The following is a 14,055-nucleotide window of genomic DNA, read 5'->3' as shown; positions in this document are numbered from 1 at the left end:
ATGTTTGATGTGTCCATTCTGGGCTACTGTAGAAACATGTTGGTACAACACAGTAAGCTCAAAGATGTATTAAGAAAACTGAGATAGGGCATTGCTGCTTAGCCTTGCTTCCAATTTTACTCTGGTCACGTGGTGCTGCATCGAAAAATTCTCTATAGACGACATTTATAAAAGAGACGTCTGTAAAACTATTAACAGGACAGTGCTAAAGTTACTAGTTACTTTTAAAGTTAGTTCCACCTCGACCAATTACAACATTTAAGTACCACAGTCCTTTTGCTATATTATGTGAATACCATCACTGATATTTAAAGTTATTACAAAGTCATTTAAGAAAAAAAGTGTCGTCCAAATGGAACCTGTGGACATTATAAATGTTCTAATTCTGTGTCCCCCAGGTGTGAAACCAGGACCTCTTTATGGGCGTCTGAAAGCTGGAGAGCCTGTGACTCTGGAGAGCGGTCGTGTCATTCTGCCAAGTGAGGTGCTGGAAGAAGCAATTCCTGGGAGGAAGGTCTGTGTTTTAGGGGACTGTAGCTCAGTGCTCGGAGAGGGACCGCTGACGCTGTGCAGTGGAGCAGACATTCTGGTTCACGAGGCCACCCTTGGGAACGAGCACAGAGAGAAAGCAGTGGACCACGGACACAGCACACCTGAAATGGCGGCGGCGGTGGCTCGGGCTTGCCGTGTGCGGAGGCTGGCGCTGTACCACTTTAGTCAGAGGTACAAACCCTGCTCCCTGCAGAAGGACGGGGACGACGATGACATCTCAGAGCTCAAGAGACAGGCTGAAGACGCTCTGCAGAACAGTGGCGTAGAAGTGACTCTAGCTGAGGACTTTATGACTCTGTCCATTCCTCTGAAAAGATGAAGGTAATGAAATGATTTAGTTTTTATATTTATATTGCCTCTGTCTACAGTGCCCTTATATGTTCTAAATTGAACAGCTACATCTTTTACAAGCATAATTTCATCACATATTAATAAACCCTAAATTAGTTAAAGAGTATTAAACTGGCAAACCAATCTCAGCTGAAGGCCAACTCATTTACTACCTCTTAAAGGGAAAATTTGGCATTTTTCATTAGGATGTCCATTCATTGTTGATGGTAAATGTCAAAGAAAGCAATAAATTCCTCCATGTGTGCTCTATTAACCAGGAAAGCTAATTTTCCTGCTTGCAGAGATGTGCCTGCTCTGTCTACATGTTCCAGGATGCATTGCACGTGTGCTTCTGATGTTCATGTCATGCCGTATGTCACGACCCTAGCTTATAGCTATTACTTTGTTGCCAGAACATAGCGTTCAGTGACAAAAATAGAGGCAGAGACTAGAAATCCAAGCTGAAACCGCCTGTAGTTCTTCCATAACACCAACTACATCATCACTGGATGCAGGAGGAACAAATTCTTTAGCAGGAAAACTAAGTTGTCTCAGTCAATACAGCGTGCAGAGGAATTTAATGCTTCAGTTGACTATATTTAAAATTCAAGACTCACTGGACATCCACATGTAAAGCGCCTAATTTTCCCTTTAAAATTTGGACTGTCTTCAACAGCATATGGAGTTTGCTTTTAGTTTTCCATAAGCGCTTCATCATTTTTCTTCAATGATGGCTTTAAAGTAGTGCTTAACAATTCTCTCTTGACATTGGAAACAGAAGTTGACAAAACAATCTACCAATGAAAGTGTATGAATGAATCACATTAAGTTTCACTATGACTGATATTTTCACTCAGTTTGTAATTTCAACACTTGACCCTGTACAGAAACCCTCCGTCTTTCCATGTATGAATCAGTAAATTTACAGTTTGTGTGTGATGATATAGAACATGCAGTCGTCTCTGAACCTTTTCCAGAGCTTTATTTCTGGATCTGTACACAAGGTATTAAAGTACAACAGAAAATACAAAATAATGTTTAACAAAAGAAAAAAAACAACTCAATGCTTATGTACAATTCTTATAAACAATAAAGATAGCTTCTTGAACATTTCTCATAGTGAAGTTTTTGATTGTCTATATTTCTGGATATACATTTTTAAGTTTTGTAGGTTTTTATTCACAAAGGTGTTTCTGTTTTCATCAAAGGACTCGAGTTTTTCTTTTTCAAAACCACAACTGCTATAATTTTTTTTCCTTTTTAAACTTCAAAACACAATACAAAATATAAAATAAATTTGTTTAGTGCTTGCTTGCACACACAAGTCTCATACCAGAGATATCAATAAAATATCACATTTTCGAGAGTTCACAGGGTGGTGAAAAACCTACTTCTACTACTTTAATGGCCTTTACATTCTGACAGTTTTTCTGAGTCTTTGTACAAACCACAGGTGAAATAAATATCACTGCACTGCTAAAGCTAGAAGAGCTTGGAGGACCTACTGCATTATGCACATTGCATTAAAAGAGAAACTAGCTCTCCACATACTTAGAGCAGCAGCCATCCCTTTACCATCAAGACAAATATAGACGACGACATGTAAAAAGAGTTTTTTGAAGGAAAGAAAGATGAACGTCTTTTTACACATGGCTGCAACTTTTCAATGCAAATTTGCAACACTGAGTTAATATCAATACGTCTTCAGGTAAAGCCGTTTTCAGTGGTACACTTGAGAAACAGACACAGCTGGCATGCGTGGTTTCAGCTGGGTCCTAGGGGGGGTCATGACTTTTCAAAGAGAGCAGAGGAAAAAGAAAATTCAAACACCAAGTCAACCAGAAAAATGCTAAAACCCAAAATATCTGTACATATCTACAAATTATTGCCTTCTGACAAGGAATCAAATTAAAACCTTTGTATTAACACAGATTCACAAGTGTAAGAGGTCAGTTAATAGACTTTTTAAAGGCTATTTGCTAATTATTTACATGAAACGCAAAGTGAATATCTTCTCTGATGCTGGACTTGGAAACTGAATTACTTAAGATCAAGCTTAAATGATGGTTTATAGGCGTGAATCATGTCTGTACACACATACAATGGTGAATTACAAGATCTATGGACAGGACAAACATGATGTACCCCTGAAACAAACTAATTATTCATAGCACAATGCATAGATAAATTAAGTAAACACTACTACTGCATCCAATCAACTGACGATGACCCGCTAAACATTTTACAATTCACAATTATAGACTTCAGTCAAGAGAAAAAACGGCTCCATTTCTGCTACTAAAGACTCCAAGAAATCGTTGACCAGATTACACAAGGCGTTCTCTAGTCAGTACAGGTTAGGCAGAGGATAAATACAAAAAGAGAGTGGCTTTAAATGAAGAGATAATACTGCTAGCAGGTTTACCCAAGCTTGCTAAGTGGTCTGAAAATGGCATTACTTAATTTAGGAGCGCATTCTAACATCTTTTACTACAACATAAGAACATATACAGCAAAGCTTGCCTAAGAGTAGCATGAATGAAATAATTACTTCAAAAGGATTAAACAAAATCACACAAAGGTAAAAGTATATGCAATAAATACACACTTTACGTTGCCTGATGTTTAAATGACTATTAACCCAAACAATATCTTTGCATTGCAATATTGCTGTTATGGTTTTCTTGTCTGCCTGATATCCTCCAAGAAAGAAGCAGGATTTCAAAATAAAACTTCCAATATCCAACTGTAAAACAAGGTGATTCCCATTATGTTTCTCTACAAAGGTAATCTTCATCAACTGCTTAAAAAATGTGATAGAAAAACCATAAATCTAGCACTCTAATTTTGGTGTGACTACATGGGATAAAGAAACATGAACTGTCGCAAACATTCAAATGTTCCAGTTTGGCAACTCTGAACAATTTAAAAGTAAACACGCGGACAAACTATGGACAAGCTTCCACAGGAGAAAATAAAAAGAAGCCAAAAAAACCCAAACTGGAAGGCCTTAGCAGCTGAAGCCACGACACTTCCTGGTCTCCAAGCTAATCTCCATGCTAGTGTTGTTCTTCATACAATGTCTAGCCAGGTTCATATGGGGGCAAATAAAACCATCTGCACCAGCCTGGTTACTAAAAGTACCTGTAAACCAAACACTAATTTAAAAAAAAAATAAAGTACCACTTCAAACAGCAAAGACAAGCAACTAAATCCTAAGACTAGAGGCAGAAAACTAAGCCATTTTTGGCAGCTGGAAAGAATGGCAGGATAACATATAGTAGCTCTGAAGATGTTGTGTGTAGATGTGAGGGAGGAAGATACACAACTCTCCTACTGCAGCCTCTGGGCCCCACTGTACATGGACGTTACACATCTCAAGACCGCAAAACAAAAATAAAATAAATGGCTATATAAACTCTTGAGAGAAATCAAGATTTTAGTTCTATATGATAGACATCACTGATGTCATATTACACAAAAAATGAAAACAAAAAAGTATATTCATATACATATATATAGATATATATATATATATATATAATAGAATTTAAACAAATCGGATTCTCCAGTGAGGTCAGTCTTTATGTACAAGCCGGATTAAGGGATTTCAAAAGGGAAGAACAAGGGAAGAAGATGAGGAAGATCACTCTGACTGAAGTGCCGCAGTGTGCTGTGTGTGGTGCCGTGCATGTGCTCCCAGAAACCCGTTGGGCTCGCCGCTGCCAGCCAAGCTCCCAAAGTCTGTGACAGATACCGCCATTTTTGCGCCGGTGATTCGGTGGTGGTGCGCCGCTGTCCGTCGTGCTTCGAAGTCCACTCCAAGGTTACCCACAGACACATCATTGATAAAGGAGTCAGGCAGCGCCATCTTGAGTCTCTTGGAGGGCCGCTCGCAGTCCTTGTTAACACACACTCCTCCCAGCTGGCCCAGGTCGGAGTGGTAGAAGCCAGCGTCGAGCATGTTGAGGCAGTCGGGGTCTGCGCCGTTAGAAGGGAACCCGAGGGATTCGTCGTGGTTCAGAGACCCACGATGGAGACTTTCCAGCGGAGGAAAACTGTAGGAGTCCAGACAGCTGACCTCTGCAGGGCTGCACACTGTGGCTACAGTGTTACTCAAAGCTGCAAAGAGACATGACACACCATTAACACTGAACAACTGGAAGCAATAAGACACCTCAAAAAATGTGTTGACTGAGGAGAAAAAAAAAAAGACATTAACAATTGAAAAAATCTTTAATACAATATTAGTCTTTAGTGTTATCAAGCATTTCTTGTTGTAAAGTTTGTTTTCCCCCCATAACTGCAGAACTCAGTCTCATTACTGACCTGTGAGGTCACTGGCAGTGATGGAGTTGAGCAGGCTAAGCTGCTGTTCTGTGGGGGTCTCCAGCCTTCCTCCTCCACCTGCTCCTGAACACACAGAGGAGGAACTGTCCACCGCCAGTCCCTCTGCTTCATCCACCAGCCTGTCCATCAGGTCACTGCATACAAGGACACATCCTTAGTTTCAGTTTCTTTAAAATTCTGTGCATTATCAGAGCTTATTGTATTAAACATCAAAAAAACAAAAGGAATGCACAGAGATACACTGAATCTTCTCCCGCCACTTACGTTACACCAGGGTAGCTGCTGTACTTTTTCTTCCCAAACCGATTCTGCTGCACAAAGAAGTCAAAGCGCTCCGACTTTTTCCACATGTAGTAAAACGCCACACATTCTGCTACTGTTCGTGTTGTTACCTGCATGGGGCAAAAAAAAAGTAATTAAATAGGGATGTTCAGTGGACATTTTCATGCTTGTGTAGGAGAAAATGTTGTCAATTCATGAAATAAGACTCACTTTGTGTTTCTGTATGAGGTGAAAGTTCTTATCATACATCTGTAGTGCATGTTCAAAGTTCTTGCATTCCTCTTCTGACCACGGAGGTGATTTTTCTGAAATGAAATTAGAAGTACATTCACACAGTGTTGGTGCACAATCAAGCAATCCACGTGGAAAAAGTATAGACTCACCAATTTAAAAAAAAAACACAAGACTGAATCCTGTTGAAACCTTTAACTTTTAGAATCAGACAGTAGGTGATGTGTTGATTACACTCAATTTTGAGGTAACTATCTTTTATAGGTTTTGGATTGGATTGTCTTATGTTGGACTGTATATAAATGTGGTTCAATCAGGTTGACAAACAGAGGAAATGATTCAAATTCAATGAGCATCAGTGTAAGTTGTTGCTTATGCTAATGAGTGAATTTACGCTTCACTTTTACACAAACACAAGTGCACATTAATATGACATAAAAGGCGAGCAAAGAATAATGAAAAGTGATGCGCTGAGCAGAGTACAGAGGAGCCTCTCACCACATCAAAGTGAGATGTGTCAAAGAATGAGTATTGTTTGAATCTGTGCGCATCCTCTATCACAAGTAGAGTTTCAACAATTCAGTTGATCAAAAGAAAACTAATGCCATCTACTTTAATCTTCAATCAATCGTTTAAGTCATTTTTCAAGTAAAAATGTCAAATACTTGGTGTTTCCAGGTTCTTAAATCTAAGGTTTTGCTGTTTTTTCTTTGTTATTTAGGACAGCAAATAAAAGATTTTGGGCTGCTGGCTGAACAAAAGAGGAAATTTGAAGAGGTTACTTTGGCTCTCACAGATTGTGATGAGCATTTGATATTTTATAGACTAAACAATAAATCATGAAAATAATCTACAGATTAATCAATAATGAAAATAATCATTAGTTGCAGCCTAATCACAAACTACTGTGGGATTGTATCGACTTGCAGTGCGGTGTAATATTGATATACTGATGTATTAAAAAAAAGAATTTTTGATGTTACAGTTTAGACTGCATTCACATTGCCATGGAACAATTATGTATCAGTCAGGGATGCATATTAATGTGTTTCAAATAATACCAATAATCTAACATTAGAACTGGAAATATTTGTTTATGTTACACTGTATTATTGAATGAGGTTTGCATCACATTTACTTCCTTTCAGAATGTAAATATTCCTATCTAAACCTGTTTTTCTTGTATTTAATTATTCTGACCCTCTGTTTTTTCTCCAGGTGTGTTTCAATACAGTTGTTTTTTAATTAAGAAAGTGTATTATTTTTGTTTTTTCAATACTGATAGCTGGATGGACACAATGTTTACTGACATTCATGATGACAGAAGAAAGAAGAGAAAGAAATTTCAGTGGCTACCTTAATGTGCCTACCCAGTACAGTGTTGACTGACAAACTAATTTCTAGTAGAGCAGATTATTAGGTCGTGGTAGAGGTGTGTCAAGTACTTAATTCTTTGTTTGCAAGACTTTTATAGAAATCAGTGCCCTAACACCATTGAAAACACTTGTCTCTGTGATTAGAGATAGTCTGATGGACACAATAAATCAACAACATAATCATCATACATTCATTATAATATCAGGAAATCTTACTGGGCAACTTCAACATGTCAATTATCAACTGTGCCAATCCTAAAAGTTAAGTTAGACAGAATGACATCTAGGAATACTTTCTAACAAGGCTGGTAGCTCTAAATGTTTCCTTTGCATACCTTTTGAGGACTTTACACGGCTGCAGTATCTCTCTAGTGCTTCACGGGTGTTGTAGTTACATTTGACGAGCTCACACAAAGCCTATGTGGAAAGAGTGGAGAGGTCAAGACTGGAAATATTGGCCTTAATAGTTCACATGTACCATAGAAAAAAACAATCACAAGAATTCAAAGTACCATTGCTGTAGGATGTGGTGAATTAAAAGTTTACGCAGACTGCATAAAGTCTACATACATTGCCAATACCGAGTTCACTGTGTTACAACATAAAAGGATTGATAAATAAAGACATGACTAACCTGTTCATTGTCTCGAACATGCATCCCTGGTTTGTCATATCCTGTCTTTTCATCTGTTGTCCGAGACAACACTTCAGACAGGAAACTCCTGACTTTGTTTTCTGGCAATATACCTGGGCTCCATAATAACTCGTCTTCATCTTCATACGCTGCATAACAAAGTACATTACAATAAGATTATTTACTTTGTCTATATCATCTTATCTTTGCAAGCAATCTCATTAAAAAACATGTCAGGCTGAAAATAAAAGCAGCAGTCACCTCTCTCCCCATCTTTGTAGTGACAGAGGCAAGAAGGAACTTCTGCTTGGTACTCAGCTCCCACCATTATTTCCTATGACAAGAGTCAAACAAAAGTCAATACAGAGCATGCTTAGTGAACCAGTGTTGATTCAACTTAAAGCATGAAGCATTCCTTAAAACATGTTCCAAAATAAACTATCATTTACCTTTCTGGAGTCCTCTGGGCTTGGGCCATCTTCATCATACTCTGAGTCTTTATCACCATCAGAGATAGCGTTGGCTGATGAAATAAAAAACAACTAATAAATACCTTGACATTCACTGAATGACAGTGGCACTTCCTGAGGTTTAAGGCCCAATGGCTTAGCTACCAAACCCGATGTCTTGGTATTTTAATACGTAATCAAATATCCTCCCACATATTTAATACATACCTTCACCTAAGTCTCTTGGAAAACTTAAGTATGCACACAGAACTGAGTCAAAACCTGGCTATATTGTACTGGGGACATTAATGATTAATCAATTAATCGCCATTAAGAATTTAAGCACTTTTTTTTTTTAAAAAAGTATATTTTTTGTAACATTTCTTCAAAGCTCACAGGTTTTCTCAGTCTAGTCTGCCTTGTTAGTCTAGAGATGGTATTAACTGCACCCATTTTACACTGTTTGGGGCAATTTAATAAGCACATGTGGACAAGAGCAGTTGTCTTAGTCACCTTACTGTTTTATTAGTCTGTTCTGTTTAAACTGTTTGTGCGTCACATTTCACATAACTAATGTGCCACCAGAAGTGTTTAAGTAAAACTTTTAAATAAAAGTGAGAAAGACCTGTGTTTTGTATCTCATTAATTATTCATTTTAATGTATTATTGTTAAAATGTTCAACTGTCAGTTTAGGAAAATGCACAAAATTTGCAACCCTTTAAATGTACAATGACAAATGTCATAGTGCTATAATAACATTGGTTCATTAATCAAATAAGTCAAGAATCAATCAGTTTTTAGAATAATTTAATCACATGAGTTTTTTAATCAAGCAAAAATGCTTTAACTTCTCTGATTCTAGCTTCTTTAATGTGGATTATTTGCTGTTCTTTTATATCAATTATTAAATATACCTATATTGTAAACTGTTGTTCAAACCAAAAAAGTCATTTAAAACATTCCAGTGGGTTCTTGGAAGTTGTGATGGGTATTTGTTTTACTATTTGACATTTTATTGACTTAATGGTTAATAAAAAAAATAAATAAAAAAAAGATTACTGACAACTTCATCAATAATGCAAATAATTACAGCAGAAAATTTAGGAAATTTAGGAAAATATAGGTAACCACACAATTTTTAGTTGTTTTTAACTTGTATAATGTCTAATAGAGCTGAAATGATTACTCAAATGACAGAAAAATGATCAGCAACTATTTTCACAATAAAGGTGATTTTTCAAGTAAAAGTGTAAAGACATTAATTTGTGCCGGCTTCGGAATTGTTAGGATTTGATTTGATTTGCCTCGTGTGATAGCATGATGATGTGAATGTGAAGACTTTGAATAATGGCACCACAGACTTTAAGAAATTGTTAAGTGAAACTTTCCTATATTCTGACATTTAATAGATCAAACAATTAACTGATTAATTGATAATGAAAACAATTGTTAGTTGCAGCCATAATGTTTTGAATCTGAATCTTTTTAATTACTACACTACATGACATATATTAACCCTGCAAAGGTACAGACAATAAGTAATTTTAAAATACATGTAACCTGTCACTTACATCGAAGTGTTCTTGGGAAGAAATCGGTAGCTTCATGGGAGGTGACTGAAGGGGTCAGATCATCAGCTGAGGACTGGGTCTCCTCCTCATAGTCCCCAGACAAAAGGTCTTTAGCTATTTCCTCCTATAGACAAAGAATAATATCTATTATATTCTGGGGATATATCTAATTCACTATATAACATCACCACATAATGGCCATTATTTACCTTGTCCAAAGTCATGTCAGGTAGCTCATCAGTCAGGTCTCCAGAGGAGCTGTCTATACTGGAGCCTGCTGAGGCTTCATAGCGATAGATGGCCAATAGTTCCTCCAAAGGCATGTTCCCCTCCTGGTAGGAAAAAGAGAGGAAAGGCAAACTCAGCAAATCATAAATTAAGCAATTGCATTTTTTCCCCCTGTATTATTACCTTAACACATCCAGTTTGAAAGAAGTATACATTCCATTTAATTTTAGATCTGCAGCTGTTTTTTCTCTTTGTTTGTTAAATAAACAACTTTTTCAAAATGTAAACTCAATCACACAAGTTTAAAACAGATTAATGAACGCAGTAATGCTACACTCTAACTCACTTTCACCAAGAGACAATTTATGAATATTACCGGGCAGTAGATGTACTTAAACTTAACTGACTTTTATTAATTGTAGCATCTGCAGTTATAAATCAGATGGGTTTCCCCTTATCATCATAAAGGTCACATTAGCAACTGCCCTAATATTAAAATACTACAACAACATTGACATGTTGAAGCTTTTTGTTCCAGTGACAGTGTCAATATTTGCAGCCCTATAGTATTAAAAGAAAGTGCCCTCTGGTTCCCACTTCAACGATACATACAAATCTTCCATACATACATACATGCAGATTTGAATGTTAAAAACAATATCATGGAATTCATTATATTTTTCACAAGTCCTGTTTTAGGGTATTTTGTGCATTTATTAGTTCACCTTTTCCAGATCTGCAAGCTCAGAGCTGAAATTCCTCCCTCCCTCCAGAGACTCTTCCTCCTCCAGAGTCCTCTCGTCATCATACTCATGAACTAACATTTCCGCTGTTGGGTCAAAGTCATGGTCCTCCGACGATAAAGAGCCAACTGAGTGACAGAAAGAAAAAAGGATCATAAATTTTTAAGTCTTATCACATAAATGCAACCTGTTTCATTAAAGCATAGCTTAATTTACGTTACTATATCATGAGCTGTAATTAGGTCTGCACAGTAAAAAAAAAATAAATAAATAAAAAAGTAAAAAAAAAATTATAGTGATTGATTTGGCAGATACTGTGATATAATTAAAAATTAGTGGGAGTAATTCTTTTTATTCACAATTTTCGCTTGCACTAAAAGTACTATTAAAGTCATGATAATGTGAAATTTGTCTCCACAAAACATGTTTTTTTTCATCCAGGGAACAATACATTTTTCCTTTATCAAAAAATTGCAACTTCTACAATTTGAATATTGCACTGATACATATTGCAATTGCATTCATTTTAATTGTTCAATTGTGCAGCCCTAGTCTTACCACACAAATCAGCCCCTAATAACCCTGAAAGTTTAAGACTCACACCTATACAGATACAATTACATAGTTACAAGCGTTACATTGCAATTAGAAAAGTACCGAATTTTGTCTATTTCAAAATCTTTTTACTCTGACAATGTATATAAAAAATAATAATAATAAAATAAATAATAAATACGTATGAAAAGCTAAAAAAAATTCCTATCTTCACTTTGTTGTTATGCAAAAATGTTTAGCAAAATACGTTTAAATTTCGGTAAATGCATAATAAACAGAATATATTAGTACACAATTTATGGCAAAGGATTTCTTACCTGGACTTGAACTCCCCAGGGAAGCCTGCAAAAGAATAACACCAGAGCACAGATTAGTACAATAATTGAAACATATGTTCAAATGTTCTAATCTAAAGTATTATAATCAAGCGGAGAACGAATTAATGCTTTTATGTATGAATAATGACCACCGAAAACATTTGGGAGCAGGAAAACTGCATTTACCGCTATCCTTACCTGAAATAGAAGGCTAATACAGCGTTAGCTGTGGTCAACGCTAACAGTTACACACTGAGAACAATTGTGGGCAAAATGTAGTTTTAAAACACCGGAATTACAATGATTCCTTTCGGAGGGGAGGATCAAAGTCAAATAGAGGAATATATTGAGGAGGACAGTGCGATTTACGCAGTGTCGGCTCCTGTAACAGTTAACGTTAGCTAGCCAGCAAGCTAACCCCGAAGCCCAATGTTAACGTTATGCATCGAAAAATGTAAACACTAATTTCGTTTGCGCGGTACCGCAATCGACAGAGATGGGTGATATTTACAGCACAGGTGTCGCTAAATTAGCCTAAAGAGAAAATATAAATTTCCATTCATAACAAACACCATACAAGCGGTTATTTCCTTTAACCAACAAGCTAACGATAAATTTACGTATCAATTTACACAGCCGCTACACCAAAGCAGCTGAGAGAGCGAAGGCGCAGCGGCCTTGTAGTGAAGGATCAGCCCGGACATTTAACCATATTTTTGAGGGAAAAAAAGGATAATTATGACACAAAACACGCTACATGGAAGGCAAAACCTATTATTTCTTCAATCGATAGCATAAAAATGAAAAATACAACACACAAATTTTAAAAATATCGATTTAAGATCGATTGCTTCTCCCCTGTTTTCCCTCTTACCTCCGCCATATTGGTACCTTTAGCTAATGGGCTCGTTCTAGCGCAGTACCCGGATGAGCGCTCTGAGCCAATCAGAGATCCAGGTGACGGTTGTAGTCGTGACGCCGTCTAAACCAACCACTGATCAGACTAACGGTAATCATTTATACACGGTAAACCTACGGTATGAAAATATGAGAAAACACAAATATATAGAAATAAAATCTGCAATGGACATGCGATATCTATCAGTAACATGCAGTAGTTAATGCTTCACACAGTGACACTCAACAAAACCATTCCTAGAATGTTCTCGTAACATCCCAGCTGATTTCCTGCTTTCCTCAATGCTGTATACCGCAGCTACAGTGCTTTAAAAGCTCTGTGTTCTCACTCATCAGATTTTTGTCATTATATGTTCGTATTAGAATTTTAAATTGTGGCCGCAATGCCTTCAATTGAAACCAGCGATGTTTCAGTCATTTTATTCCATAGGACACATTTAGTGATTGCTTTAGGCCCATCTATAAAAGCTACTAATGTAGCTTGTATATATATATATATATAATATATATATATATATATATATATATATATATATATATATATATATATATATATATATATATATATATGTATGTGTGTGTGTGTATATATAAATGTTCTTGTTTTTATAAGGTAACATAAACCTTTATTAATCCTGAAGAAACTATTGTGCTAGAAATTACTTCCAAATAACAGACATAAGAATGAAAATAGTATAGTATTAAATATACAGTGAAATATAAAGTGTTAAAATGCAAAAAAACAGCGCCTAATGAAATAACAACTAAAGTAAGATATGTTAACTAAAAAAGTAAATAAAATAGAAATAATAGTATAGGAAATGACACTGGCAGTGTTACTGAAAAATGATAATATAATAATGAAAAGTAATATTTCATATGATAGTAAACACAATGTTGCACATGATGTTAAATGTAAAATTGTGCCTGATAATAATAATGAAAGGTAATATTGGACATATATGAAAAAATGATCAAAATAATAGTTATTAATGTTTCATTGATGTTTCTCTTATCTAATAACATGTTTTACCCAGTTGATAGTCTGCCTCATATTGAATTATTTACACTGGGCACAAATAAAAAAATTAAGATCTCAGATAAATGTGGCCGTGATACCACACACAGCCTATCAGTCTTGTTCAAACACCCTGGCTTAAGGTGTTCTCATATTGTTGTTACAGCAGTTACTCTATTTCTTTTATTTTAGTAGACAGGTGTTGGTCTAAAGATCAAAGAAATATTGGCTATTCAAGTATTTTATGAACTATTAGTTGATGATTAATTCTTTGCACAGAGGTCCATCATGTACTCATAAACTTCATGTAAAAACAGTCCTAATTATCATTTTAAGCAAGGGTTGGAAATTCTGAAACACTACAGTACAATAATCATCATCAGATATAAATTTGCAGTGGAATGGATTTTTAGCATGCATGCCAGCAGAGGGCAAAAGTACCCTTTAAAAGTATGGCTCCTCTGAGATTTACTCCCTCCTCCTCCTCACTTCCTGTTACG

General features: G+C 36.1%; 2 protein-coding genes across 2 annotated transcripts in view; one reads left to right on the top strand and one right to left on the bottom strand.

Moving 5' to 3' along the window:
- Positions 1-914, top strand: part of elac1 (elaC ribonuclease Z 1) — a 36,162-nt gene extending 35,248 nt beyond the window's left edge. Inside the window, exon 5 of the mRNA XM_084729550.1 lies at positions 399-914. Within this exon, the coding sequence (XP_084585676.1) occupies positions 399-871 (473 nt within the window). The 3' untranslated portion in view covers positions 872-914. The remainder of the gene's footprint in view (positions 1-398) is intronic.
- A 931-nt stretch (positions 915-1,845) lies between these two features.
- On the bottom strand, positions 1,846-12,575 carry mier3b (mesoderm induction early response 1, family member 3 b). The gene is made up of 13 exons (XM_084728729.1): positions 12,494-12,575; positions 11,620-11,644; positions 10,730-10,875; positions 9,986-10,108; positions 9,777-9,900; positions 8,205-8,278; positions 8,017-8,089; positions 7,756-7,904; positions 7,457-7,538; positions 5,725-5,819; positions 5,497-5,624; positions 5,212-5,366; positions 1,846-5,004 (listed from the first exon to the last, which is right to left on the bottom strand). Exons 1-13 carry the CDS (start codon positions 12,500-12,502, stop codon positions 4,529-4,531), a joined length of 1,659 nt encoding a protein of 552 aa, XP_084584855.1. The 5' UTR covers positions 12,503-12,575; the 3' UTR covers positions 1,846-4,528.
- Between the last annotated feature and the right edge of the window lie 1,480 nt (positions 12,576-14,055).

Source organism: Lutjanus erythropterus, chromosome 10 (genome assembly GCF_056507025.1).
Source record: "Lutjanus erythropterus isolate fLutEry1 chromosome 10, fLutEry1.hap2, whole genome shotgun sequence".
Lineage (NCBI taxonomy): Eukaryota > Metazoa > Chordata > Actinopteri > Lutjaniformes > Lutjanidae > Lutjanus > Lutjanus erythropterus.
The sequence above is the reverse complement of the archived record's forward strand: the minus strand, read 5'-3'. Positions and strand labels throughout refer to the sequence as shown.